The sequence below is a fragment of the Neovison vison genome, chromosome 3 (genome assembly GCF_020171115.1).
Source record: "Neovison vison isolate M4711 chromosome 3, ASM_NN_V1, whole genome shotgun sequence".
NCBI classification, from domain to species: Eukaryota; Metazoa; Chordata; class Mammalia; order Carnivora; family Mustelidae; genus Neogale; species Neogale vison.
The window spans coordinates 82,426,308-82,451,896 of record NC_058093.1 but is presented as its reverse complement, the minus strand read 5'-3'; the positions used below and the strand labels follow the sequence as shown (position 1 = coordinate 82,451,896).

The 25,589-nt window shown below is 47.0% G+C and overlaps 1 protein-coding gene across 1 annotated transcript in view; it reads left to right on the top strand.

Annotated features, from left to right (window-relative positions):
- The window catches only part of KIF5C (kinesin family member 5C), a 156,533-nt gene extending 136,443 nt beyond the window's left edge, over positions 1-20,090 (top strand). The window contains exons 23-26 of the mRNA XM_044242511.1: positions 201-305; positions 2,240-2,456; positions 3,580-3,692; positions 16,098-20,090. Coding sequence (XP_044098446.1) covers positions 201-305; positions 2,240-2,456; positions 3,580-3,686 — 429 coding nt within the window. The 3' untranslated portion in view covers positions 3,687-3,692; positions 16,098-20,090. The remainder of the gene's footprint in view (positions 1-200; positions 306-2,239; positions 2,457-3,579; positions 3,693-16,097) is intronic.
- Positions 20,091-25,589: the final 5,499 nt, after the last annotated feature.

The window sequence follows — 25,589 nt, the reverse complement described above, 5'->3', positions numbered from 1 at the left end:
ACATCAACCAAAGGAATTCACTGGCAAGGTCACTAAATCTCAACTTTTAGAACCTCTCTTTATTTCCACTTTCAGAATAACCATTGGTGGGATTAGGGGTAGTGGTTTTTTATAAAGAAGAACTAGAATGTGGTCCAGTTTATACTGGGGCTGGGGCCAGAGGGAGCCTGCAGGCCCACTGACCCCTTGTGTTGTTGCAGAGCGTGGAGCTGGACAGCGATGACGGAGGGGGTAGTGCTGCCCAGAAGCAAAAAATTTCCTTCCTGGAGAATAACCTGGAGCAGCTCACGAAGGTTCACAAACAGGTAGGAGAGTTGTGCCAGCTTCCTGTGTTTCCCTTACTATCCCTGGAAGAAACCCCACTATATCTAGCCACAGTTCCAGGAGAAGGCTCTGCATCACCCGGGGAGCCAGATGGGTCCTCGGAGTCCTTTAATTAGTCTTTAGTGACTTCCCTTACTTATAAAAGTCTTTTATCTAAGCCGGACGGAAGGAATGGAGTTTGAGCTCCAGGTTTTGGGAAGTGGGGTGTTCAGAACCCTGCCTTATCATCGTGCCTCCAGTCCCAGCACTGGACCCACAGGCTGCACAGAAGGCAAAGTGAATTCCACCGAGCCGGTTCAGGTCCCTTATTTTTGCAGCTGAAGAAACAGGCTGAGAGAGGAAGTGATCTGCTTTATTTTCGCTCTGCTCTGTTGCCCTATTTCCTGGGCACCCTCTTCGGTTCTTATGAGGCTCTGGAGTTTATCGAGAGGGACAGCAAAGTGCATGGCCAAATCTACTGGCGATCGAGGCAGTTGTTTGGCTCCTTTCTGTATAAATACTGGAATGCTCATGTTTCCCCTAAATCCTAAAGATTTGGAATGTGATAAAAATGGTCCCACTTGTTGGACTGCATGGCTAAGGGAATGCTCTCTCTTGGGCCTACGTCCCTCAGCATTACCTAGAATGGCATTTTTCCCCAAAGGGAGGATGACAGATTCAATATGGTTGAAGTCATTCAAGCAAATTATTGATGAGAAATACAGAAACGGAAACTGTAGTCTGAGTCACTAATGTGAAATAGGGCTCTGAAATTCATTAATTATTTTATTTGTGAATTCAGTGAATGTTTTATTAACCATTAAAAACCTGCTCTCTGCCAGGCGCTGGATCTGGTAAAGAAAGCAGGTGTGGCCTCGGGATAGGTAATGTTCCTATGGCACTTTCTGATTTTCAAAACTTTCTGGATCCACTGGGATTTGCACAATGGTCTTCTTATATACTCTCCTTTTTTATAGGTGAGAAACCTGAGATGTGTAGGGGTTAGATGACTTACCAAGTCAGATGTCAGGAAATAATAGAGCTAGCTCTTGAGCCCTTTTTAATCTTTTTTAACCCAGTGCAAGCCTGTTGCTTCTTTTTCTTTCTTTTTTTTTTAATTAAAAAAATTTTTTCCTTCATTTTATTTTTATTTTTTTAATTTGTATTTATTTTTAATTCCATAATTAACCTACAGTGCTGTTGTTACTTTCATTTTTTTTTTAAAGATATTTTTTATTTATTTGACAGAGAGAGAGAGAGAGAGAGGTCACAAGTAGGCAGAGAGGCAGGCAGAGAGAGAGAAGGAAGCAGGCTCCCTGCCAAGCAGAGAGCCCAAGGCGGGGCTCGATCCCAGGACCCTGGGATCGCGACCAGAGCCGAAGGCAGAGGTTTTAACCCACTGAGCCACCCAGGTGCCCCGCTGTGTTATTTTCGGAAGTACAATGTATCAGTTCAGCAATCCTGTACATTACTTAGTGCTCATTACCATGAGTGTTCCCCTAATCTCCTTCGCCTCTTTCACCCATCCTCCCCCCACACCTCCTCTGGCAACCACCAATCTGCAGCCAGACCACCCTGAATCTGCTCAGTCTCACCTGTCGCTTCTTAACTGAGGGTCTTAAGTAATAAGAGAACGAGCAATGTCCCAGAATCACCTGTGAGCCTCTGGATATGTTGCAGAGTGGGTCCAAACCACATGCTGGTGGAGATAGCGCGTCCTGCACGGGAGGAGGCCTGCAGAGAGCTCTAGAACATGCCCGCCCTATACCCAGGGCTTCTGAACCTGCTTAGCATCACCCAGCGGGCACGTGGACGTCCGGAGCCGACCTAGGGAGGCTGCTTGGCTGGCCGTCCTCCTGTGGCTGTCTGCCCCTCCTGCCGCCCCCCTCCCGTGCCCCTCCCCCACATAAGTCGCCCCCGTCCGCTCTCCCCACAGCTGGTTCGGGACAACGCAGACCTGCGCTGCGAGCTGCCCAAGCTGGAGAAGCGGCTGCGCGCCACGGCGGAACGTGTGAAGGCCCTGGAGAGCGCGCTGAAGGAGGCCAAGGAGAACGCCATGCGGGACCGCAAGCGCTACCAGCAGGAGGTGGATCGCATCAAGGAGGCCGTGCGGGCCAAGAACATGGCCAGGAGGGCCCACTCAGCGCAGATCGGTATGTGTGCCCCTGCCCTACGGCCCTGGCGGAAGGCAGGGTTCTGCTGGCCGGAAGCACTGGTGTTCTGGAACATCTGCCAGGCTGTACTCAGGCCTGCAGCAGCTGGGGTGGCTGGTGCCTCCAGGCCCCCTGCACTCCTCCTGGGAGAATGGCAGTGTCAGGCCCCTGCTCCCTTATCGCAAGAGGCTGCAGCGCACAGTGTGGTCCTCAGAGCTGCTGCGCTGAGCAGAGAAGGTGGCCAGCTGAGGCTGTCAGCGAAAGGAATTTGGCTGCTTCTCAGCAAGGCCCAAAGGCCCCTTCTGTTCTGTACCAGGCAGAATGGGAAGGGGCGGGGGTGTAGCCAGAAGCCTCAGGGAGATCCACTTGCAAGGGCTCGTTTGGAAGCACCTTGGGAAGAGCGAGGCAGGCCTCCATGAGCAGGGTGTGGCTCCCAGTGGGGAAGGGGGCCTGGACGTCCACCCCTGCCAAACCTGGATTTGGGCGTTGTGCTTCTGTTGACAATGGGGGTGTAGCTGCTAAGTCTTAGTTCCCAGGGTGGAGCCACAGGTGGCAAAGGGATTTAGGAATGTTCTCCAAAGAGCTTTTTTTTTTTTTAAACTGAAATGCTTCCAATAACGTGATATTATTTCCCATCAGATAATGCTATGCAGATGTTTTGTAAATCAACAACTTCGTGTTTCTGGTTTTTAGATCATACCTTAGATTAATGTTTCATTGCATTTCTCGGATTTCGTGCTCTTTGTAAATCCAGAAGCTATGGAGCTTCTTCCCAGAAAGTGCATCATAGGGAGAAATCTGCACCCAGTTTCAGGGGCTACGCAGATGCCTTTGGAACCCAAGTGTTACCTGCCTTAGATAAAACTGAAAGTCCTTCTAATTTTCCTCAGCCAGAGTTAAAGTAATTGATACGTAAGTTCTGTCTGTGCCCTAACCATTGGGTGCCCTGGTTTAGCAAACTCTTCTGTCGGGAGAGCAGGCATCCTGATTTCAGAAAGGTCTGGTCTTGATGAGGATTGTAATGATAAAAACCGTGTGTCTTGGTTTTCACACGTGACCCGTGGTCCTGTGGGTATGGCCATTTACGCCCATCTGAACGTGCTGTCCTTTCCGTCGGATACAGCCAAGCCCATCCGCCCTGGACACTACCCGGCATCATCTCCAACAGCCGTCCACGCCATCCGAGGGGGAGGAGGTGGCTCTTCAAACTCCGCTCACTACCAGAAATAAATACGAGTGAGTCCCTGGTGTCCGGGTGGTTTCTGTCTGGGCAGCCCTGAGTGGATCCCTGCCCCTGCCTGGTTCTCAGCCTCTGCATGTGCCCCTGCGAGAGTGAACAGTTTCGCTCTCCTGGAACAGGTGCCTGGGGGGTAGCTTGCCTACCTCAACTCCATGAAGAGCCTCCAGGTCTTCTCACTAGGGCCACCTGGTGCTGGGGACCCTCCCAGGGGGATGGAGGAGGGTGTGGCGGATGACTCACTGGAGCTCTCTTTTGTCTGTGGGACTTCCCTGTGCAGCTGGCATCCAAAAGGGCATTACCTGTTTGTCAACTGCTTTTGCCCAAAGCAGACAGATGTGGGTGGTTGCTTTACGTTTTAGGAACTGGATATAAAGAAAGGGCCAGATAGAGAAAGTCATGTTTTTATAATTGCTCTCTGAACTCAACAATTCAAGAATGGTGCTAATTTGTATTTAGGTAGGTCAGGACCACCTTTTATATTTGAGATGATGGTCTATAAATTTTCTTCCTGCAATCCACATGCGTGGGATTGTTCTACCAGCAAACAAACACAAAAAGTGATACACTTCAGAAAAGAGAAAGAGAGAGCATGAATGGTCCTTTTGTACTTGAGGTGGAGAAAAGAGGTTACTAGGGTTGGGTGGGGCAGACAAACAACAACTAGGTGGCCAGAAAACTGTCTAGGAAAACTCCGACTTAACAACCAGTAACCTGTGGATGGGAGGGGGTAGCTCCAAATGTCGTCCTTGGACTCTGAGCCCTCACTATGGAGGCAAGCTTGCAAGACAGGCACATTGGCATGGTGAGGCCACCGTGGTCATGGCCAACTCCCCAGAGCACTGAGTCCTCTCCTGTCCTTTCCGATCAAGGTAAGCGACGTGTAGGTGAGGGTCTGGAGCCCTCTCTTGGGGGATAGAACAACACTGCTAAGGCTCACGCAAAAGCTGCCAAGGAGCAAGCTTGACAGCTGCCCCCAGACAGCTCTCTCCAGTGCTGCCCCAGGCAGCATGCCAAGGAACAGGACAGGCACTGGTCAGATCGGGGAACAGGAGGGAAGGCCGGGGCAGCCCGGGGGTGGACGCCATGTGCACTACCATCTGCCATATCCTAAAAGGGTAGATGGGAAGTTGTCACAGCAGCGGGCCACCCTATTCAGATCTGATCACTTTCCATTACAGATAAAATAATTTGGATGTTATAAAATTGCTTTTGACGGCATGTTGTTGGTGTTGGGGCTGGCCCTCGAAGGGAGCTGTATGCTCCTTTGAGGCAGCATAGGATAGAAACTTACAGCGGTGGTTCTTGAACTCAGGTGGGCATCAGTATTCCCTGGCACCCAAGACCCAGGCTTCGTGAAGTAGCTTCGGGCCTGGGCCTTTGTGTGTTTACTGAGCACCACAGGCGATGTCGTTAGCCACCAAAGTTCAAGGACTCCTGTCCTGAAGGAACTGTGGCATCTCTCGGGCAGAAGTGAATTTCTCTGTCATGTGAAGGAAACCTCAGGGTGGTCCTGTCCTCAGCAAGTACCGTCCTTCCTCAAGGTCACCTCAGTGGCTTCTGTTCTAGTTCATGCCTACACACCGTTGTTAACAAGTAGAGAGGAAGCCGGAAAGAGGCAAAAGCCCCTTTTAGCCGAATCTGCTTCCTTTCATGGCCTTCCTGAGGTCCATGCAGTGCGGATGCCTGCGTCCCTCTGACCAGATCTGAGGCATGTGGCCAGGTCCTGCTGTGAGGGGGGCTGGAAAGCAGCAGCTTTGAGCTAGGCACATCACCACATAAGAATAGTGTTCTTTCTTTATTTCTTTATTTTTTTTTTTAAAGATTTTATTTATTTGAGAGAACGAGAAGAGGCAGAGGGAGTGGGAGAGGCAGGGTCCCTCCTGAGCAGGGAGCCCAATGTGGGGGTCAATCCCAGGACCCTCGGATCATGACCTGAGCCAAAGGCAGATGCTTCACTGACTGAGCCACCGAGAGTGCTACTGTTCCTTAGCTGAGGACAAGGCGATGGGTGCTGGGTGGGCAGCCAGAGCCTGTGCTGACAGAGCCCCTACTACACAGCAGAGCCGCGCTCCTGCAGTACCTACCTAACCTCCTTTGGTGTAAGCGTGCAGCAAGGTGGCCATGCTGGGCTCTCGGCAGGCTCTCCATAAGTACACAGGCCCAGGGATTCTGGGGTCCCGAGACTGGGCAGCGCTCAGCCACGTCTCTCATGCAGTTCCATAAGGGTCTGTTGGACCCACGTTTTGCATAAGCTTCATACAACAAAATGTTCCCTTCTCACACTTGAGCTGGAGAGGCAGTAGGTCTGGTGAGACTTCTTAGACCTTAAGGCTAATAGAACCACCGTCACCCATCCTGGTGATGCATTGCTTTCTTTAACTTGAGGTGGTGTAAGGGAATTTGATTGTTTTCTCTGCAGCTGGAGCCCCTTTGAGCCACTCTTCCTATACACAGAACTCCTGTAGCTGGGTGCATTCTCCGCATCACAAAACAGAGAGGCGCCTTTCTGGTTATCAGGATGGCAGTGTGGTCGAGGAACCTGGCTTTAGACGGGAGATGGTCATGGTGTTAGCTAGGTCTTCTGCTCTCCCGAAGTTACTTACCCTTCGATTCACTTCTTCGTCCGTGAAATGGGAAGAATCCTTTCCCTGGATCGCTGGTTTGGAAATGAGGACTAACTGACGTCATACCTCTGAGTTGCTTGGTATCTAGCAGGTGCACCATAAAACCGTTGCTGCCGTAGAGAGCAGCAGAGTGCTGCGTGGCCCACAGTAGGTGGTGGATGAATGTTGGCTTATGGTCTCCTTTAATTCATATAGTTGTTGCAACATAGTTTTTAGTTCCTTGCCATAAATTCTCACCACTGAGTGGGGAAGGCCCATGACTGAGTGTCCTGTTTGATGCTAAGATCAGGTATAAGGTGTTTCAAAGATATTATCATTTATTTGTCTAAAAGTTATGAAAAAGAACATTGACTACTTTTACAAAAAAGACTGGGGAGGAGAAAAAAGATATAGCCAATGAATTAGGAAATTATCATTGAAAGAGAGAAAATTTTTAAAAAAATAATTGGAGGTGCATCTGGGTGGCTCAGTCAGTTAAGGGTCTGCCTTCAGCTCAGGTCATGATCCCAGGGTCCTGGGATCAAACCCCAGATGGAGCTCCCTGCTCTGTGAGGAGCTTGCTTCTCCCTCTTCCTCTGCTCCTTCTCCTGTTTGTGCTTACTTGCATGTGTGCTCTCTCCCTGTCTCTCTCAAATAAATAAATAAAATCTCTTTTTAAAAAAGATTTTATTTATTTATTCTACAGATAGAGATCACAAGTAGGCAGACAGGCAGACAGAGAGAGATAGGAGGAAGCAGGCTCCCTGCTGAGCAGAGAGCCCGATGCGGGGCTCAATCCCAGGACTCTGCGATCATGACCTGAGCTGAAGGCAGAGGCTTTCACCCACTGAACCACCCAGGTGCCCCTATAAATAAAATCTTTAAAAAAAGAAAGAAAGAAAGAAGAATAAATAACTGGAAATGTGGGATTCATTGCTTAGTTGGGATCAAAACCCTTTGAGGTGATCTTTCCTGGTCTTTGGGATGCTCACTCTGAAGTGTGTCTGTTCTAGGGAGAAATGATCTCAGCTGCCAGCTCTTCCCAGCCCTCTTATTGAAGCCACAGCAGCATATTTGTACTTGGGCAGCATCTGGATATCTCTGGGGTTTCTTTCTGCTTCATTTCAGGTTTCAAGGAATACAGTCACAATGAGTATTTTGGTTTATGCTCAAAGTTTCAGAGTGACTGAAAGTGCCGACATGGAGAAATCAGAACTCAGGATACTGCTGCCTATCTCAGCTAGTTCAAATTCAGGGGGCTGCCAGAGGGAGGGGAAAGCTTTTTCGAGATGCAGAGCTGGGCATGGAACAGTCCAATGCAGCAAAGTGTGGACATGGGATAGGAGATTGGCTGGCCGTGGGTTCCAGCCCTGGCCTTGGCTGTACTGCTTTGTGATGTTGGGCAAGTTGGCTGGATTTCTTCAGCCTCAGTTTCATCATCTGCAAAATGGGGTCAGGTACAGAGAGCCTGCTCTGTCCTTGGTTTAACAATGAATGAGACAAAGGCTCTGTTCTTGTGCAGTAATACTCTTTTTGCAGGGAGACAGACAGCAAATAACGAGGGAACTTTGAATAGTGGTATGGTTCTGAGAAAAATAAGAGCAGATTATTAATGCGATGGGAGTTGGGGAATGACATTTGGAGAGGGTGGCATTTGAGCTGAGCACTGAGTGATGACAAGTACTGGCCACGCAGTAACGGAAGAGTAGCACACTGGCTGGAAGGTGGGGATGGCTGGTATGTTTGAGGAATCAGGAAGGCTGATGGGGCCAGAGCCCAGAGAACACAGAGACCTTCATAATTGGGGTTGTCGGTGGAGGGAAGGGGGGCCAGATAGATGAGGCCTTTGAGGCCAGGCCAGCAGCATAGAATGCAATCCGAGTGTGTGGGGCCGTGGGGAGTTCTGGCCCTGGGAGGGGTGAGACCTGGTTCATGAGTGGGAAAGACCACCCTGTGCTGGACCCCATGGAAAGGGTGGGGTGCATGAGAGCCAGAGAAGGGGCTCCCCTAGAGGATCTTGCGGGGAGATTGATAATGTGGGAAATGGGAGAATTGCATGTAGGGGGTACTGGTCGCCTGAAAGGAGCTGCAATCTGGAACATAAGCAGAGGTGATGGGAAGGCAGAGAAGGAAGGACCACTGCTGGCAGGTGGTGGATGGGGTTGCAGCCTGGAGAAGAGGGAAGGTGCGAAATAGACCTCTGAGGCAGGACTGAGTGTTTATTCATGGCCCCACATTTAATGCAGACATCATTAAATATCTCCTCCGGCTCCCTGATTCCGCGGGCCCTGGAGTCGGATCTCCTTTCCTGGTGGTCCTTTGACAAGCCAGTGGGTGTTTATTCAAATGTGTCCACCAGATGTCGCCAGTGGGGCACTGCTGGAACTTCGCTAAAAGGCTTTGCGGGGGAAAAAGGGTCTTTTGACTCTCCTATGTTTAGACCATTATTTCTCAGATTTGAATATAAGTAGAGTACTTTTAAGGGGATAAAGTTCTCATATTACCCAGAGGTTTTTATTATTATAATTAGGTATTTGCAAATTTACAATAGCGTATACTTACAGATATTAAACAACTACCAAGTCCAAAACAAATTTAGAAGTTAGATTGAAAAGAACCATAAACCAAAATCAAATTACCGACCTTAACAGAAGTTCATGAAAGATGGCTTTTCTATGAAAAGAGCTGGGTGCAATGTGAGTCTGGTATGCGTTGCTCCCGGTAGAGTCTGGCTTGCCTAGGCGGCTTCTGTGTGTCATGGCAGAGCTCGCTTCTTTCATTCCCTTTCTGTGTTATAACCACTGAGGGGCGCCTAGCTGGCTCCGTTGGTAGAACATGTGAGTCTTGATCTTGGGGTTATAAATTCAAGCCCCATGTTGGGTGTGGAGATTACTTAAAAATCAAATATTGAAGAAAAAAAAAGGGAAGGAAAGAAAGGAAGGAAAAGAGAGGAGGAGAGAGAGAGAAAAAGAGAAAGGAAAGAAAGGGATGGAGGGAGGGAGGAAGGAAGGAAGACACTGCAGAATCGCTGCATACCTGCAAGCCGTTTTGCTGTCTTTTTTTTTTTTAAAGATTTTATTTATTTATTTGACAGAGAGAAATCACAAGCAGGCAGAGAGGCAGGCAGAGAGAGAGGAGGAAGCAGGCTCCCCGCTGAGCAGAGAGCCCGATGCGGGCCTCGATCCCAGGACCCTGAGATCATGACCTGAGCCGAAGGCAGCGGCTTAACCCACTGAGCCACCCAGGCGCCCCGTTTTGCTGTCTTATGGCTGGAACACATCATTGTCCCCTTGCTTGCAGCTTTAGCTGGAGGATATTTAAGCTGTGAGCAGTAGCGTCCACTTGGTCGTAGCATAAAGCATGTGTGGGGCTAAAGTTGCGTGGAAATGCTTGGGTGTAGGGTTCTCTGGGTATAATCTAGAATACCCACATATTTTTAAAAAAGATTTTACTTATTTGAGAGAAAGTGTGGGCAGGAGAGCAAGAGGAAACAAGTGAGAAGCAGACTCCCTGCTGAGCGTGGAGTCTGACACAGGGCTCGATCTCACCACCCTGAGGTCATAACCCACTAAAATCTAGAGGCGAATGCTTACCCACTTAACCAACTGAGCCGCCAACTGAGAATATGCATAGATTAATGCTTCAGATTTTTGTGGAAAGAAAAAACATGAAATTGAAAATACTGTGAAATGAACGAAAGGCCCAGAATGCCACTCACTTTGTTGATGTAGATAAAGACTCTGTTATTTTGAGGACTGTACTTTTATTAAAAAACCAAATATATTAAGTCTAGAAATCACAGCCTATGAAGTTTTGGGGCGCCTGGGTGGCTCAGTTCATTGAGCGTCTGACTCGGTTTTGGCTCAGGTTATGATCTCGGGGTCATGGGGTCGAGCCCTGTGTCAGGCTCTGTGCTCAGCATGGAGCCTGTTTGTTCCTCTCCCTCTGCTCTGCTCCCCTCCCCCTCGCCCTGCCATCTCAAATAAGTAAATAAATAAAGCCTTTTAAAAATATAAAGTTTCAGTAAAGTTTGATAAAATATTGGGTAAAATCACAGTGGTAGAGCCAACAGGGGGTCATGAGGGCTCTGACGGAGACACAGGCCCATGTTTTTAGACTGTGATTTCATGCAGCCCTGGGAAAGCACGTCTGCAACTTACAGCAGGTTCACAGGGGTGAGTGCAGCCGCAAAGAGCCATCAAAGCAGACCAGGTGTACTCTTATGACCTCCGTATCTCTGATTTGTGTGACAGTCACTGTAGGATGGCTCTGTCCTCTTCAGGTTTTACACTTTAAGGCCTTTATTGTGAATAGATCCATTAGTTTTTGGTAAAAGTACTGTCTTTACATTCTTAAGTTGTGTGCTGGAAGTAGACACAGAACATAGATGTCCAGGCTCTCACAACTGTTCCCTTTTGCTGCCACAATGGTCATCTGTGACTAAGGCCCTGAAATCCTGGATCCCATGTTGCCTGTGTGCCAGTCTCAGTCAGGCTCTTCAGGCTTGGCCCAGACATTTGGAATGCACAAATGGTTTCCTACTCTCAAGTCTGTCACAGGGGCATCTGGGTGGTTCAGTGGGTTAAGTGTCTGCCTTCAGCTCAGGTCGTGATCCTGGGGTCCTACATCAGGCTCTCTCCCTCTCCCTTTGCCTACAGCTCCCCTTGCTTATGTTTTCTCTCTCTGTGTCAAATAAGTAAAATCTTTAAAAAAAAAAAAAAAAAGTATTGTCACAGGAAGCTATACCGAAAAGGGGAAAGTCCTTAGAGACAGGAAGTCCAGTATTTTCTAGGCAAGTACTTAAACCTCAGATTTATTTGACTGAATGTCCCTGGCCATTTCCCCACATTTCCTACCTTCAGCTGAAGCCTTATACTTGAGGTCCACATAGGCCTCTAGCTCTTCTGTCTTTGAACTAGGAAGTTCACCTCTCAATACCCGCACACCCATCCCCCGCTTCATTGTTTTCCTCTACCTCAGGCAGAATAGAATTTTCTTCTGAAGGCTTTGACTACTAGAACAAAAAGGCAGCCCTTTGCCTTAGTCCTTAGTTTACCCTGACGTTCAGGCTGGCACTTCCTCATTTATACTCTATTTGCTTTTCTCAATCTGTCTTTCCTTCTTGTTGCTGTGCTCTCTGTCCTGAGCACCGGGATCCAAACTGTCTTACATCATTGCTGGGCTTCACCTTGACCATTCTCTCGGCGATACCCACTTAAGCACAAATTAAAAATATCACATATACCTAAAATGTACGAGTTGCCTTGTGCCCACAGCAGAAATGGGTTCACTCCCTACGTGAAGGGTGGGCATGAAGCTGCTTTCAGACTGAATCCTCCAAAGTAGTGAAGTCAGGAAGCCGTCTTCACAGGGGATCATGTGGGATCTTTAAGCCACACCGGTGGTCTACACCTAAGCCGCTGGGCCCTCCAACTTGCTACTGCTGTTGGGAAATCCTAGCAATGAAATGATTGAGTCACAAGAATGTGAGTCCCCTCTCTGCAGGGGGGGTCTGTTACAAGCAGGGTACATAGCTGAGGGACTGAGGGACTGTGGGTTCAGGATATGGAGCTGGGCTGCCTGGAGTTGAATCCCAGCTTGGCCATGTTCTAGGTAAGTTACTTCATCTCTCTGTGCCTCCCTGTCCTCTGTAAAATGTGCCAAATGACCGTACTTACTTACAGGGTGGCTGTGAGGATTCAATGCATTAATACACAGAGAGCTTAGACAGGAGCCTGGCAGGAGCAGGCACCCGGCGTTGGCCCATGTTGACATTATGCCATCTTACATTTTACAAGGAGGCCAAGTGCACTGTCAGGATCACACATCTTGTCTGTGGTGGACCCTGAACTCTGATCCCCTGTGCAGCAGTTCCCAAGGTTCCTGGCCTTAAGACCCCTTGTAGTCTTAAATAAAAGTACTGACATCAAAGAGATTTTATATTCCTGGACTGTATCTCTTGATATGGTTTATGTTATTGATACAAATTGAAGCAAAAAAATTTTAAGTGTCACTACTGTTAACACAAATGCCACTTTTAATGAAACAATTATTTTCCAAAACAAAATGGAGAATGGCAATTGCTTTGCAGTTTTGCAAAGCTCTTTAATATTTGGCTTAGTGGACGATGACCCTGGATTCTCATATCTGCTTCTGCATTCTCTCGGTTGCAGTATCTTATTTTAGTTGAAGAAAACCCAGCCTTGTCACTCCAGACAAGTCTTAGGTGTGGAGAAGTTATGATCATAGCACCTTCTCTTTCTCTCTCTCTTTTAAAGATTTTATTTCTTTGAGAGCCCGTACGTGCTAGGGTGCACAAGTTGGGGGAGGGGCAGAGGGAGAGAGAGCAGCAGATGCCCTGCTGAGCAGGGTCTTGAAATCATGAAGTCAGATGCTTAACCAGCTGAGCCACCCAGGTACCCCCATAGCACCTCCTTCATCACAAGCTTCTTCTGAGAATTGGATGAGAGATGTGAAAGTAGAGGGGAAAGTTCTAGGAGAAATGAGGGCCACCCAAGTATCGGCCAATGTTACAGTAGTCACAGAGGCAGACCTAAGCAGCATAGACAGAGCAGGACTCAGGGAGAGGGGGCAGAAGGAAGTGCACGCGGGCACTGTGTCATGGGACTTGGAAACCAGCATTGTGTGCATAAAGGGAGCAATCGTGAGGACCTGGAAGGAAGAACGATTCTCCCCCACACAGCAGACTACGCTAAGCTCCTGGGAGATAAACCCACTTCTCTCCAGCAGTGAGTGGTACATAAGAGTACAGTTGGCCATTCTTAAAATGTGGGCACTGAATGGTAGAAATGCAAGAGAAAAGGTAAAACTATGTACTAGTTGGATTAAGCATAAATCCGCTTGCGAGCAATTGCATAAATCTGAATTGCGAGCAACTTCCGCTTGCTGAAGTTGGGGGGAAATCTCTGAATACTTCTTGCAAAACAAAACCCTTGTATAATTTGCTTCTTTCTTCCGCCTTCTCACCCCTTCTAAAGAAAGGTGATTTTATTTCCTTCTAAGCCTGGTCACACGTTGCCACTCTGAATTGCCATCTCCAATTTGGCAGAGGCCCAGGGATGGCCTCCTAGCGGGTCACTCAGGCCAGTACCGTGCTTTCCGGAGAGTAACAACTCCAACCCATCCAAGAGGGTCAACAGAGCTGGGTTGTCCGTCTTCTTCAGGTTTGCCAGCCTCTCTGGGTTGGCCCTTTCGGCGATCAGAGCGGTCAGAAGTGGTTTCTGCAGGAGCTAAGTCATTTACCTTTATACATTCTGTCCATTTTCTCTCCCGAATTTATCGGAAGAGATGAACATTCAGGTAGTTGGGGGACGGAGGGGAGTTTCTCAGCCGAGTCCTTTCTTCTTGGGCCGGCTTGGAAGACTGCATCGGCAGACAAACCAGAAAGATCTGTAACTCAGGATGAAGAGGAACAGCTCTTGAGATTAAAGGACAATTTATTGGTGGACTCCCTGTGTTTTTCCGTTCGGCAGCCTGTCCTCTGTCTTCTCTCGCCCTCCTTGAGGTGACCAAGCAGGCTGGGTGTCCTCTGGGGCCCCTCATTTCTTCCGTACTGTTAGCCAGACGCGCGGACTCCTGCACACGGAGGGATGGGGGATTTGAATGAAAGCCCAGCTAGTGGGAATCGTGTGACTTCACGGTCTGCGGGCACTGCGGAGGCCACCCATTGAGTGTGTGTCTAGCACGAGGCTCTGTCAGCAAGCGGTGCCTGCCGTCAGCCCTAACCCTGCAATTTAAGACCTGTGCTCGTACCTCCCTGCCCCCGGGCACGTAGGAAGACCATCCCATCGCACCAGGGTGTGACCCGTAAGTGATCATGAGATCGTGTGCTTGGAGAAATTGAACCTGTAAGGAAAGCGAAATGGGAATTTGAATGGGGATATTCAGGAAGCATCCCGCTTGGTTTTTAGCTCAAAATGATTTAGATGACCACTACGACCAGTCTTTTGGAGTTTTCATTTCTTGTCCTAATAATAAGTACAAAATCTTACCAAAGAGGCTAAACATTAAAGATGCTCTTCCCTTAGACAAATCTCTCCCTGTGACGTCTAAAAATGACATGAATATTAACACACAAGGTTGTTTAAGCCATTTTTGATTGAGAGCTTTATACCTCTGCATAGTTATACATTCGGAGCAAGAGGTGGTCCTTACCAAATGAGCTCTCTTGAGTTTTTATATTTTTGTGTCTGGGAGGAGGGGGCATTGTAATAAAGAATTTTTTTTTTCCTCCTCTTTCCCCCCCAACCAATTTTGCTCTTTATCTACTTTTATAACCTTTTTCCACACCCTGAATTTTTTCTATTTATTTATAATATACATCCTGCTTACTTATATAAACGACATGAAGTTGCTTACTGAATAATTGAAGAATATTGAAGAAAAACACATTAGCGGGGGAGAGAGCATTGTAGCAGGAATCTGAGCTGGGTGTTTCTCACAGCTGAGCCCTGAATGGGAATCTAAGCCTTCTAGAGGCAAAAACAGAAAGCACAGTGTGTCAGGTTATGGAGTTCCTTTTATTTTTTTTAATTTTTATTTTTTTTTAAAAGATTTTATTTATTTATTTGACAGAGAGAGATCACAAGTAGGCAGAGAGGCAGGCAGAGAGAGGAAGGGAAGCAGGTTCCCCGCTGAGCAGAGAGCCGGATGTGGGGCTTGATCCCAGGACTCTGGGATCATGACCTGAGCCGAAGGCAGAGGCTTAACCCACTGAGCCACCCAGGTGCCCCTGGAGTTCCTTTTAAAATCAGAAGAGCACATGGGCTTTTCTTACTGTCTGTCATATTTTGTGCGGGCATTGCCTGTATCTCTCGAGGACGAGGCTCAGCATACCCCTGCTGTCGCTCCCTCCCCACCGCAAAACCCTGTGAGCTCTGCCCAAAACGTATAGGAAAACCACTGACAGACCCAGGGCTCCCAGCTGTTGGGAAGCTGAACCTCTTGGTTCCTTCCTGAAAGTGGGTTTTCCTGGAGTTGGTCGAAGGTGACAGAGACCACTCAGGGCTGGCCTCCAAGTCAGGACTAGCCCAGACTTTTATCCTGCAGACTTGAGTATGATGGGACAGACCTCTGGTGGGAAGCGGGGTGAAATCAAGGGGATGCCCTCTGAGTATCTTCATCAGCCCAGAAAGGGGAGTCCTACCTTTCAGTCAGGACTAGGAACCTCTTTTCTGGGTTAGGGGCCATGTGGGACCCCCCTCAAAACCCCTGGCAAGTGCGAATGGTGTTTCTCTGAATACCACCAGGGTCGATAGATACGGATTTTTGGAAGAGAGCGTTGTCAGGGCAGAAGCAGTAAGTAGGAGGCTGTGCTGTCCACCATGATAGCCACCAGCCATGTGTGGCTACTGAGCACTCAAGATGTGGCCAAGTCCACATCGAAATGTGCCAAAAGTATAAAACCTACACCACGTGGCAAACACTCTGGCAGAAAGACTGAAGGAGCCCCATAGTGACAGGGTAATGTAAGCTCTCTCAACACGTTGTACTGATCCCCTGTGGAAAGGACAATATATTGAATTTCTTGTGTTAAATAAAATATATTACTGAAATTAATTTTACTTGTTTCTTTCTACTTTTAATGTGGCCACTTGAAAATTTAAATATGTGGCTCAGGGGGTCTTTCTATTGGACAGCTCTGGTCTAAATACCTAGAACGTTTCCCTAAATATCTGATCACTGCAGATACTCCAAATATCGAAACACTTTTCTGAGGAGTGAAATTCCACGATGTCCTCTAACTCCCATGTTCTCTCTCTGGTTCTCTCTCAACAGATACGGCTCCCCACATAGCATGTCCAGGACTCCGTTAATCACCAATTCCTTTATTTTTTGTTTCCCCTCCTACACGGTTTCCATTTTCTTTTACACGTGCTTACCCCAGCCATCTGCAGTACAACCGGTTTCAGATATTTGAGCTGTGTAGAATCTCTGTGTGTACAGATGTGTGCTTGGACTTCTCGCTTCCTGAGAAACCTGAAGGGGCCGATTCCAGAAGATCCACTCAATCCTGGGAACGAGTGCCAGGGCCTAGGCCGTTGGGTGGTTTCTGGGCCATCCTGGAGCCTCCTTCCTCCGCAGTCTGCCATCCCAGCAAATGCCCTAATGTGGGAGGGCATTTCCCTGGGACGGGTGGGAGGCGTTGGAGGGGGCTGGCGGGGGGGGGGGCATTTGGAGTGGGAGTAGCAACCAAGTGCCATGGAGGCAGGGGGTCATGCTCCGTTGCAACTGTCTGGTTTCCTGCAAAACATTTTCCTCTATATTTTTAGGGAACAAAAAATAAGTGCTGCTATAAGGTTCAAAATTTTCATTCTGAACACTTTTCAGAAACAAATTACTCCCAAAGAAGCATTTTGAATACCCCTGTCACATCTTTGGAGCTGTAAAAGACACCTTTTCTTGGGCACCTGTTAAAATGCAAAGCAAATTTCTCCGAGGCAGAAAAACAATCTGACAGTAGCAATGTAGAATTTGTTCACTCAAACACATCTAAGCAAATGCAAAAAGTCATCAAATCCACCAGAGCTGCTTGCTACTAAACCTGCAGCGACGAGTCTCAGCCAGCCCAGTTTGAACAGCCTTCCTTCAGAAGTGTTGAAAATGCTGCAAAGTTGGATGATTGGAATTGGGGCGACCCGCCCCTCCTGGGGTCCTCCTCCCTGATCCTACCGGAGCAGGCACGCTGGGGATGGCCTCTTGCCTCTCACCATAGGGAACCATCTTAAGCCTCGAGGGGGTACCGCCCAGTGAAATCCAGGATCAATTCCAGCGGTTGGAAAAGGAAGCCTTGGGGCGGGGGAGTGACTGACAACTTTTTGTGCCTATGAATAAGTTGTTATTTTAACCCTTCATTGCTGAATGTTTATTTGACTTCTCTCTTTGGCATCAGATAGATTTCATCTTGGCAAGAATGTGAAGAAATCAGTATGGATGGATTTTTTTTTTTTTTTTACATCTAACTACTGTTTTTTTTCAAAATACAAATTTAAAAGCTGAATCAACTCTTTCTCCCAGCTAAGGATTTTAAAAGGATTGATTTCCAAGTAGGAAAGTCTTCAGGGAAGCTGACAAGGATTCAGTTAACTTGGTCTTGTGTGCTGCTACTAGTTCTGACAAATTTGAGGTTAAGTCCGTGACAACCAGACCAATGTCCGCGAAAGCACCCATGCCATCTCCGTGCCTGCCCAAGCTGAGGGGGCGGGCACTGTCCCTGCTGCTGTCACCACTGGAATGAAGTGTAGGCCGGGGAGACCTCGAGCTTTCTCTTCACTGTGTGAGCTGTAGTTAGAGTGTGTGTGTGTGTGTGTGTGTGTGTGTGTGTGTGTGTGTGTGTGCGCGCATGTGTGCGCATGTGTAAAGCACTGAGGATTCTGAATCAATTTCCACACTTTTCTTGTATAAAATTAACCCGACACAGCAAAGCTGCTTTGACTTAATTTATTTGTTAAACGTTGCACTTTGTTTATATATGTTTTGTTTTGGGGGGGAGGGGGAGTAAGGAGAAAGAAGATCAATTCTACTGAAGTATTTATTTCGCAAAGTTGATGATTTTGCATTCATTTACACTTTAAAAATTCTTTTGATTTTCATAAATTCCCAGTACTTGCCTAATACAACAGCTCCATGGCGATTTGCCTTCTGGTAGAAGGGCCCTTGTAGGGCAGGTTTTGCCAACTGTATCAGGTAATAACGTATGCCATAGATTATCATCTTGCTGTGAATGTGTTTGGCTCTGATTTTAGAAACTAAAACATTGGTCTTGGAGAGGATTGCCAGTTAATAGTTGTCACACCGCTATTGTCTATTATGCAACTGTGTTTATGTGCAGAAATTGAACAAAGGGCAATAATTCTTTTTCGGGGCTCTCTTGTTATTAGATTGTTTTAAAATCTCCCCAAAGTAACTTTTCCCTGGGCACCCCTTTTCTATTTCTAAAGAATTGGTTGGCCCTTTCATGTTTCAAAAAGAGCCACACGTTTCACTTGTCCTTCCATATTTCTTGATCTCCACAAGGAACTCACAAAATTCACACGACTTTTATTCACAGAGAAAGTTGGCTTTGATGTCCCTAAAAGATAATTCTGCTACTTGCTGATCAGCCAGTCAGTTCACCTAGCTTCAATCTTTGTAGGACCTCAAAACTAACTTTCCTGCACTTGACTAAAAGGTGGGTGGATGATTGGAATGGATTATACAGCATATTCAAGTGGATCCCTAAATATTACTTTGTATGATAAACTAAGACCAGGACCATGTCCTCTATAGGCCACTTTTTAAAAAGCCACATTTATGCAACTTTTCCATTTTAAAAAAATTCTTACTCCTTTACATTTGTACTCTAACTATAAAACACACACTTCTGAGTGGCTGAGCCTATGATTATATTTTTGGTTGTATGCTTATTTTTTGTGGGAGAGAGAGAGAATGTGTGTTTCTCCTCTGTGAATAATTTTGTATCGCATGCTACTTCTTGAAAGTTTACTTTTTGATGCTATAAGGGAATAGCCAGATGATTTATACAAATAATCTCTACCTGCAGGATGGTGGATTATTAAATTAGAGAAATGCTGTTTGGAATATCAACGTTCACGGTTGGATTCAACTTAACCAATTGCATTTTTATAATGTAGTATATTCCTTCATTGACTGTATTATCAATTCATAGAGTGATTTTAAAACTTAAGAAAAAGATATATGTTCGGAGACTAAAATATATTAATGCCAAATGTGTTTTGGTCAGTTACTAGAGAATTCTGTACAAATGCCTCATCTCTTCAAATGCTGTACAGTTTGCTTGTTTGGCAGGTAGTAGGGAGAATAAGTGTGGAGTAAGACTTAAAGGAAATAGTATCATGTGATTACAAAAATTAGAATTTATAGAAATATTGGGATAAACGAAGAAATAAAAATCTTTGTCTAGAATGTAGCATCTAGTGACTTTTGATGCCCTAACTTCACATGAAGGAGTGATATTTCTGTCTAAGGCCAGACCAAGCCATCACCAAGACTCATGGGGGAATTATCAGTCCTCTTTTTCTAGAGGAATAACTGAAAGCCAATAAAAGTCCTAACAGTCCCCTCTATGAAGTGTATTTATGTTTGTTTGTTTGTTTGTTTTTAGCAGGGCAGAAGACATTTAGAGTCTGGCTACATGACATATTGGGGAAGTTTTTCACTGGAAGGGGGCAGGGGGAGGATTTCACTTCATTGTCTCACCCTTAATATCTTTCGTGAGCTAAAGGAACCATCATAGTCTAGAATGGTTTTCTATAACACTAACAATTTAGCCTTTCTTAAAGTATTGAACAAGAGCCAGGTAACTGCCAAAGGAAGCCTTGCTCCATGAAGTCTGCTTACACATTTACATCTCGTGTACCAGTTTTAAAGACTTTTTTCATCGTGTGCAGCTATAAGGGGAATAGGGCATTCTGTAGGATTATACATGTCTAGTTTGTAAAGTATGTAATGTGTACTGCAGAGGTGTGTTCTCTGGGCTTTATGTATCTGTACAGTAGCTTTCATTAAAAAAAATTGTGGACAAACTTGTTTTGGTGGTTTGAGGGGGAAAATGGCCATTTATACCAGGTAATGATGCTGTAATATATAGTACATGTAACAAAAGATCTGGAAGTAACCCTCCCCTGGCCCGTGGAACATTTTGGTTATCCTCTAGGTTCTAAAATGAAGATGTATGGATACTCTGGCAGACTGCATGTTGTATAATTTGAAAAATACTAAAAGTGGAAAATAAAACTGAGTTAAACTTTGTCTGGTCTGTTTTTTCTTGAGTCATCCTAAAGGCATTCTCATTGAAGGCCTCAAGGCCAGTGTCAGGTAGAACCACTGCTGGCCTGAAAAGAAGAGTTCATTTCAGTAGACAGCCACTCAGCCTCAAAGCATGAGTAAAGTCAGCCTTGACCTTCCTGCCTCCCCCTTGGCTTGAATATCTGTTTTTATTTATTTTTTAGTGAGGAACCAGAAAACCTGACATTTGTTCCTTCAGCAATGAAATGAGAGCAACTGATATAAATAAGTGTCTTAAACTTTTTTTCTAAGGTAAGGTTGAGATGAAGGTCAGCAGACCGGGGTAATAGCTGAATTTCTTCTTGTCCGAGTAAGGCACTTATTCCAATAATACTTTAGCATTGTGACTTTCTTCAGCCCTGTCCATGTTGAATGTTGGAAGATTATTGGCATCTTTGGAGAAGGGTTGGCATGTTTGTGTTCCTGTTTAACCTACCGGAGTATTAACGTATAGGTCTGAGATCTTAGGAGAGGACGTTGGAATGTGAAGCCTTTGGAGAATAGTGAAGGGCAGGCTGCAGGATGATTTTAGATCTGCTCTGAGCAAGGAGACTTCTGTAACTCGGGTCACTGGAACCCTGTGGCCACACAGGCATTGTGTATGAGAAATACCCTCATTCGTGGTTTGCTTAATGTTGAGTGAGAGCCAGACAGTAAACTGCTTTAATCAATTAAAAACGGGAAGGATGGATGCCAGGTAAACGTTCGGTAAGTGGAATTGAGGGCATGGCAAATGATGTGCTTTTATGATGTCTTATCCATCTTGCTTGGAATTGTGATTCTCCAAAGAACTCAGAGGAGGCCTTTTTCCAGATATCAGAGTTGTTAAAGGTGACTTATGTAGCAAAACTTTATATGTGGATAATATTTAGGCTGAAGCTATGTATTTAAGATGAGAAGGGAGTCCTCTGAAGGAACCCAATGACAAAGCGAATTTCAGCATCAGTGGGAAATGACCCCACAGGTCCCAGAAAGCAGGGGTTCTGGTGAAACAGGAGGACTGCACAGACATCCACTGTTCCCCAGGTTCCTGCAAGTCTTTCTCAACATTTCCCATTCCATGGAGCTCTGGGAAGTACAGAGCCCATGAATATCTGTGGAAGAATGTGGAGCTGGAGCCATAGCCTGCAAAGGTAATTCCGGATGATGGGTGAATTGGCCGGTCTAACTGTGGCATTGTGACAGATTACAACTTGTGATTTGTCTTCTGAAGTAGGAGGCATCTCCAGGTGACAGGTCAAGTGAAAATGTGGGCTCATTTGACTAAAGGCATCCCGAGCCATGGGGTTTTTACTCTCCCTTTGGCGATTCCTGTTTCCTCGTCCAGTCTGCAAAGAACTCCCCAATTTCTGTGTGGTTAGTTGGGCTCAGAATAGTCAAAGACTTGGAGGGAACTCCTGTGGATCTTTCTTCTTACGGTGCTGTGGATGGCACAGTCTGGAATTCTCCATCTGCTTTGCTTCCCCAGCACCAAGGGCTCTGTTTGGGCGCCCCTCCAAACCCTCACCCCGCCCCATGACCCACTGCACATGATTGTCGTAAGACAACTCTTCAAAAACTGGACCTCAAGTCCTATTTTACTCCTTCAGAACATATGCAGCAGTTGGCAAACTAGCTCTGGATGCCATGCGACAGCCCCAGAACCTCAAAATGCTCAGAAAGCTGCAGGAAAGAGCCAATGAATGCCAGAGACTGTTCTGGCTGTGTGCCAGCTACTGTTTTAAGTGCTTTACATGTATTAATCCATCTAATCCTCCTAAAACCCCCACGAGGTAGGCACCAGTATCTCCACTTTAGTGGGCAGGAAACAGGCACAGAGAGGCTTGGTCACTTGCCCAAGGCCTCACAGCTGCGAGGAGTCAGGATCTGGGACAGTCTGGTCCCGAGGTCTGTGCTGTGTGTGTGTGTATGGCAATAACCAGCAATTAGCTGCAAAAATCCTTTTACAAAGAATTTATACAAAGTCTTACACCTTTGCAACTTTTCTGTTTTCTCCTCTCAGAGGAATCCAAGAATTCCTTGTTATTTGAATTATGTTAAGCAGTCAGATGCATCTAGGAAAGAATCAAAACAATAATGAAAGAAGAGGCCCCACAGCAGGGGTGCTTGACAGTGTACCTCCTAAAGGAAGTCTGTGCCCCAGCAGCTGTCAGGATCTCTCTTCCATGTCAGGATCTTTCTTCCACTCAGAAGGCTGCAGTCACTCCTGGCAGTTCCATACAGGATGCTGTAAGAATTTAACTTCACTCAGGGCGCCTGGGTGGCTCAGTGGGTTAAGCCGCTGCCTTCGGCTCGGGTCATGATCTCAGGGTCCTGGGATCGAGTCCTGCATCGGGCTCTCTGCTCAGCAGGGAGTCTGCTTCCCTCTCTCTCTCTCTCTCTGCCTGCCTCTCCGACTACTTGTGATTTCTCTCTGTCAAATAAATAAATAAAATCTTAAAAAAAAAAAAAAGAATTTAACTTCACTCATGTTGACTTTTTTTTTTTTCTTTCTCTTTAGGACATTCATGCTCTCTAGTTGCATTTTAAAATATATTTGTCCTCTGCTGTGTCAGCTCCCAGTAAAGCAGGGTTCTCTTGCCCCATCTGGGCCAGCTCTAATGGGAGGTCTGAGGGGCACTGGGTGGGTTCCCCCTCCTCGGGTCTCTGTGAGGCCTTGGAGGAGACTGCTGAGAGGAGCTGCCCTTCCCTCACGTCCAGCCTTGTCAGCATGATTAATAGAGTCTCCTTTTAATGCCTTAAGTTTAGAAGAAGTACACATGCCAACCATACCACACATGCATCTGCAGGTCCAACTACAGAAAGGAGCAGAAACCATACAAGTGGGGTTCCCTTGTGAGCTCCCCCCACCCTGCTTTACCACAGACTCCATTTACTTGTGCCTCTCCCGTCTGCGGGTGCTTCTGATGGGCTACTGCGGAGTTCGGGCGGGAGGCTGTGGCGGATTCGTCTAGGTCGCGGGTGGCTACCTCCTCCTGGCAGGTAGGCTGCTGACCTGCGGACTCCATTACCAGCCTGGCCTCTTTGCTGCCCTGCAGCGCCCTCTTCTGGGACATGCACGCAAAGGCAAGATACCCCGGACCAATGAGCAATGCACTGTTCAGTAATTCCAAACGGAAATAACGAGATACTTGGGACCTGGATCCCACTCTACTTCGCACTGACCAACGGTGACGTTGTTTAGCTGTGCAGCACGTCAGTGAACTCATCCCCATACCTGAATTACGCAGACGTTCAGTCCACCTCTCTCTACTCTTCACATTTGGTTGGAGGATCAGACGAGAAATTGTGTGCAAGCATTCTAGAAAGTGCTACTTAAATCGAAGAGATAGCTGTGTTAAAAGACAAAATTCAACGGAGTACATTTTAAAGGTCTTACTGGCTTTATTCACTGATTCATGAATTGGGCAACATGAATCTAGCAGACAGGAGCTCCAAGGAGTGGTACAGAATGGAAGACTTACGGGGAGGAGGGAGTGGGCACAAAGAGGCAGAAAGCAGAGTAGTTCTGGCAAGGTCAGTTTCCTTCAGGGGATGGCAGGGGTCTGCTGGGCCGATAACTGACCTAGTGCTGACTAGGTGATTCCTAGCTGACCACTTTAAAGAGTCCATTTCCCGGAGAGCTGAAACTGTAATTAAGTGTCGGTTTGCACTTAGGGTTAAGTGACTCCTTTGGGGACCTGTTGTATTGTTCTTCATAGTTATTATCAAAAACTTCCTGGGAGAAGGTATTTTTACCTTGGACCCCAGCGAGGCCTTTACCCATCACCGCTGCTACTTAGTGTAGGAGACCGATCTACTCAGTGAGTCAGATCTCCTTGTAGCCCTCCGTCTAGGGTTCTTCGTTTCCCACACTTTCCCCCCTCCTTCCTTTTGGGGGAAGAGCTGCTCTTAGGCTGTTTCACCGGGATGGAAGACTCCATACCCTCTCAGTAATGGCAGTGAGGAGGGTTTGGGGCCGGTGTCCATCTCTGTGTCTGGGAAGGGTTCATACCCCGGGCTCCTGTGCGTGTTCTGCCCTCGAGGTCCTGACACTGCCTCATGAATCAAGTCCACTCTGCATCTCAGAAATCACTGAAATGACTTCTGAAAGCCTACATCCCTGCAGCATCTTTATCGGAGCTTAACAAGCTCCCCAAAGTGAGACGAGAGGCACTCCAGGAGTCACTTAGCAGAGCCGGAACACAAAAGCACACTCAGCTTCTGCCAGCATCTAGAAGCAAGCCGTCTGCTGCCTCTGCTAGGAAGAGCCTGGCATCGGAAAGCTCTGCCCCTGGCCCCACACGGGGGGGCAGGTACTCGCTGTGCCGCGTGGGCCATTCTGTCGTCTTCGGCACGTGCGTCAGCTACTCCTAAACACATGACTCAGAGTCATGACCTCTGCTTTCTGCTTGTCTCTGTTCAAGCCATAAACCTAAGAGAAAACTGAAATCCAACAGGTGAAGTCACCTAAGGTCACATGGTTCGTTTTGTCTCTAGAGCCCACATTCCTTCTATTACAGTCCTCTGTTTGCCCATCTCAATTTTCTCATTCCTGAATTCCCCTATGACTTGTAAATCAATAGTGTCTTTTTTTTTTTAAAAAAAGATTTTATTTATTTATTTGAGAGAGAGCAAGAGCAAGAGAGAAAGAGCATGAGTGAGGAGAGGGGATGGGGGGAAGAAGGCTCCCCAGTGAGCAGGGAGCCAACACAGGGCTCTATCCTGGGACTCCAGGATCATGACTGAGCCAAAGGCAGACATCCAATCAGTTAAGCCAATAAATTGGGGAGTTCTTGGAAGAAATAAAGTGTACATCACCAGTACTAGGAGTCGAAAGGAAGGCTGCAAGAGACATTAGGAATCACCTGTGTCCACCTGGCAAGGTTAATTGATCCCCCCTCACCACACCCACAGAGAGCGGGAGTCTGGTGCACCTGCTCTACCTGGAGATCACCAACCGTCAGGACTGTGTCAGACCTACCGGTGCAATGATGTCAGAGAGGCACCCACTGCCATTGCGGCTCCTGTGACAAGCCTCAGGCTATATGCCAGGAAGCTGGTAATCAAGAGTGAACTCCGGCAGGTTATACAACAGAGTTCTGGTAGTCCCCACCCTTCCCTGTATTAACCGAAAGCCTCTAGTACTATGCATGGCTCATGATAGCAGCGAGTGCTTCAAGCACATTCTGGAATCTTTTCACAAGGTATGGGTAAGAGTGGTACTGTTATTCTCCCCATATACAGATGAAGAAACTGCAGTATGGAGAGGTTTACGTGCCCAACATCACAGAGCTAGGGAGTGGTGGATCTATCTTGAGAGTCTATTTTCTTAACTAGGAGGCTAAGTTTCCCTGGGTTACGTGGTTACCAAGGAGCATAGAGAGACTAGACTAAAATCACATTTCACTCCCCGACCAGAGCTTATTCACAGACCTAAGCCACATACATATAGGAACAGTTGAAATCTCCATGTCATGAACT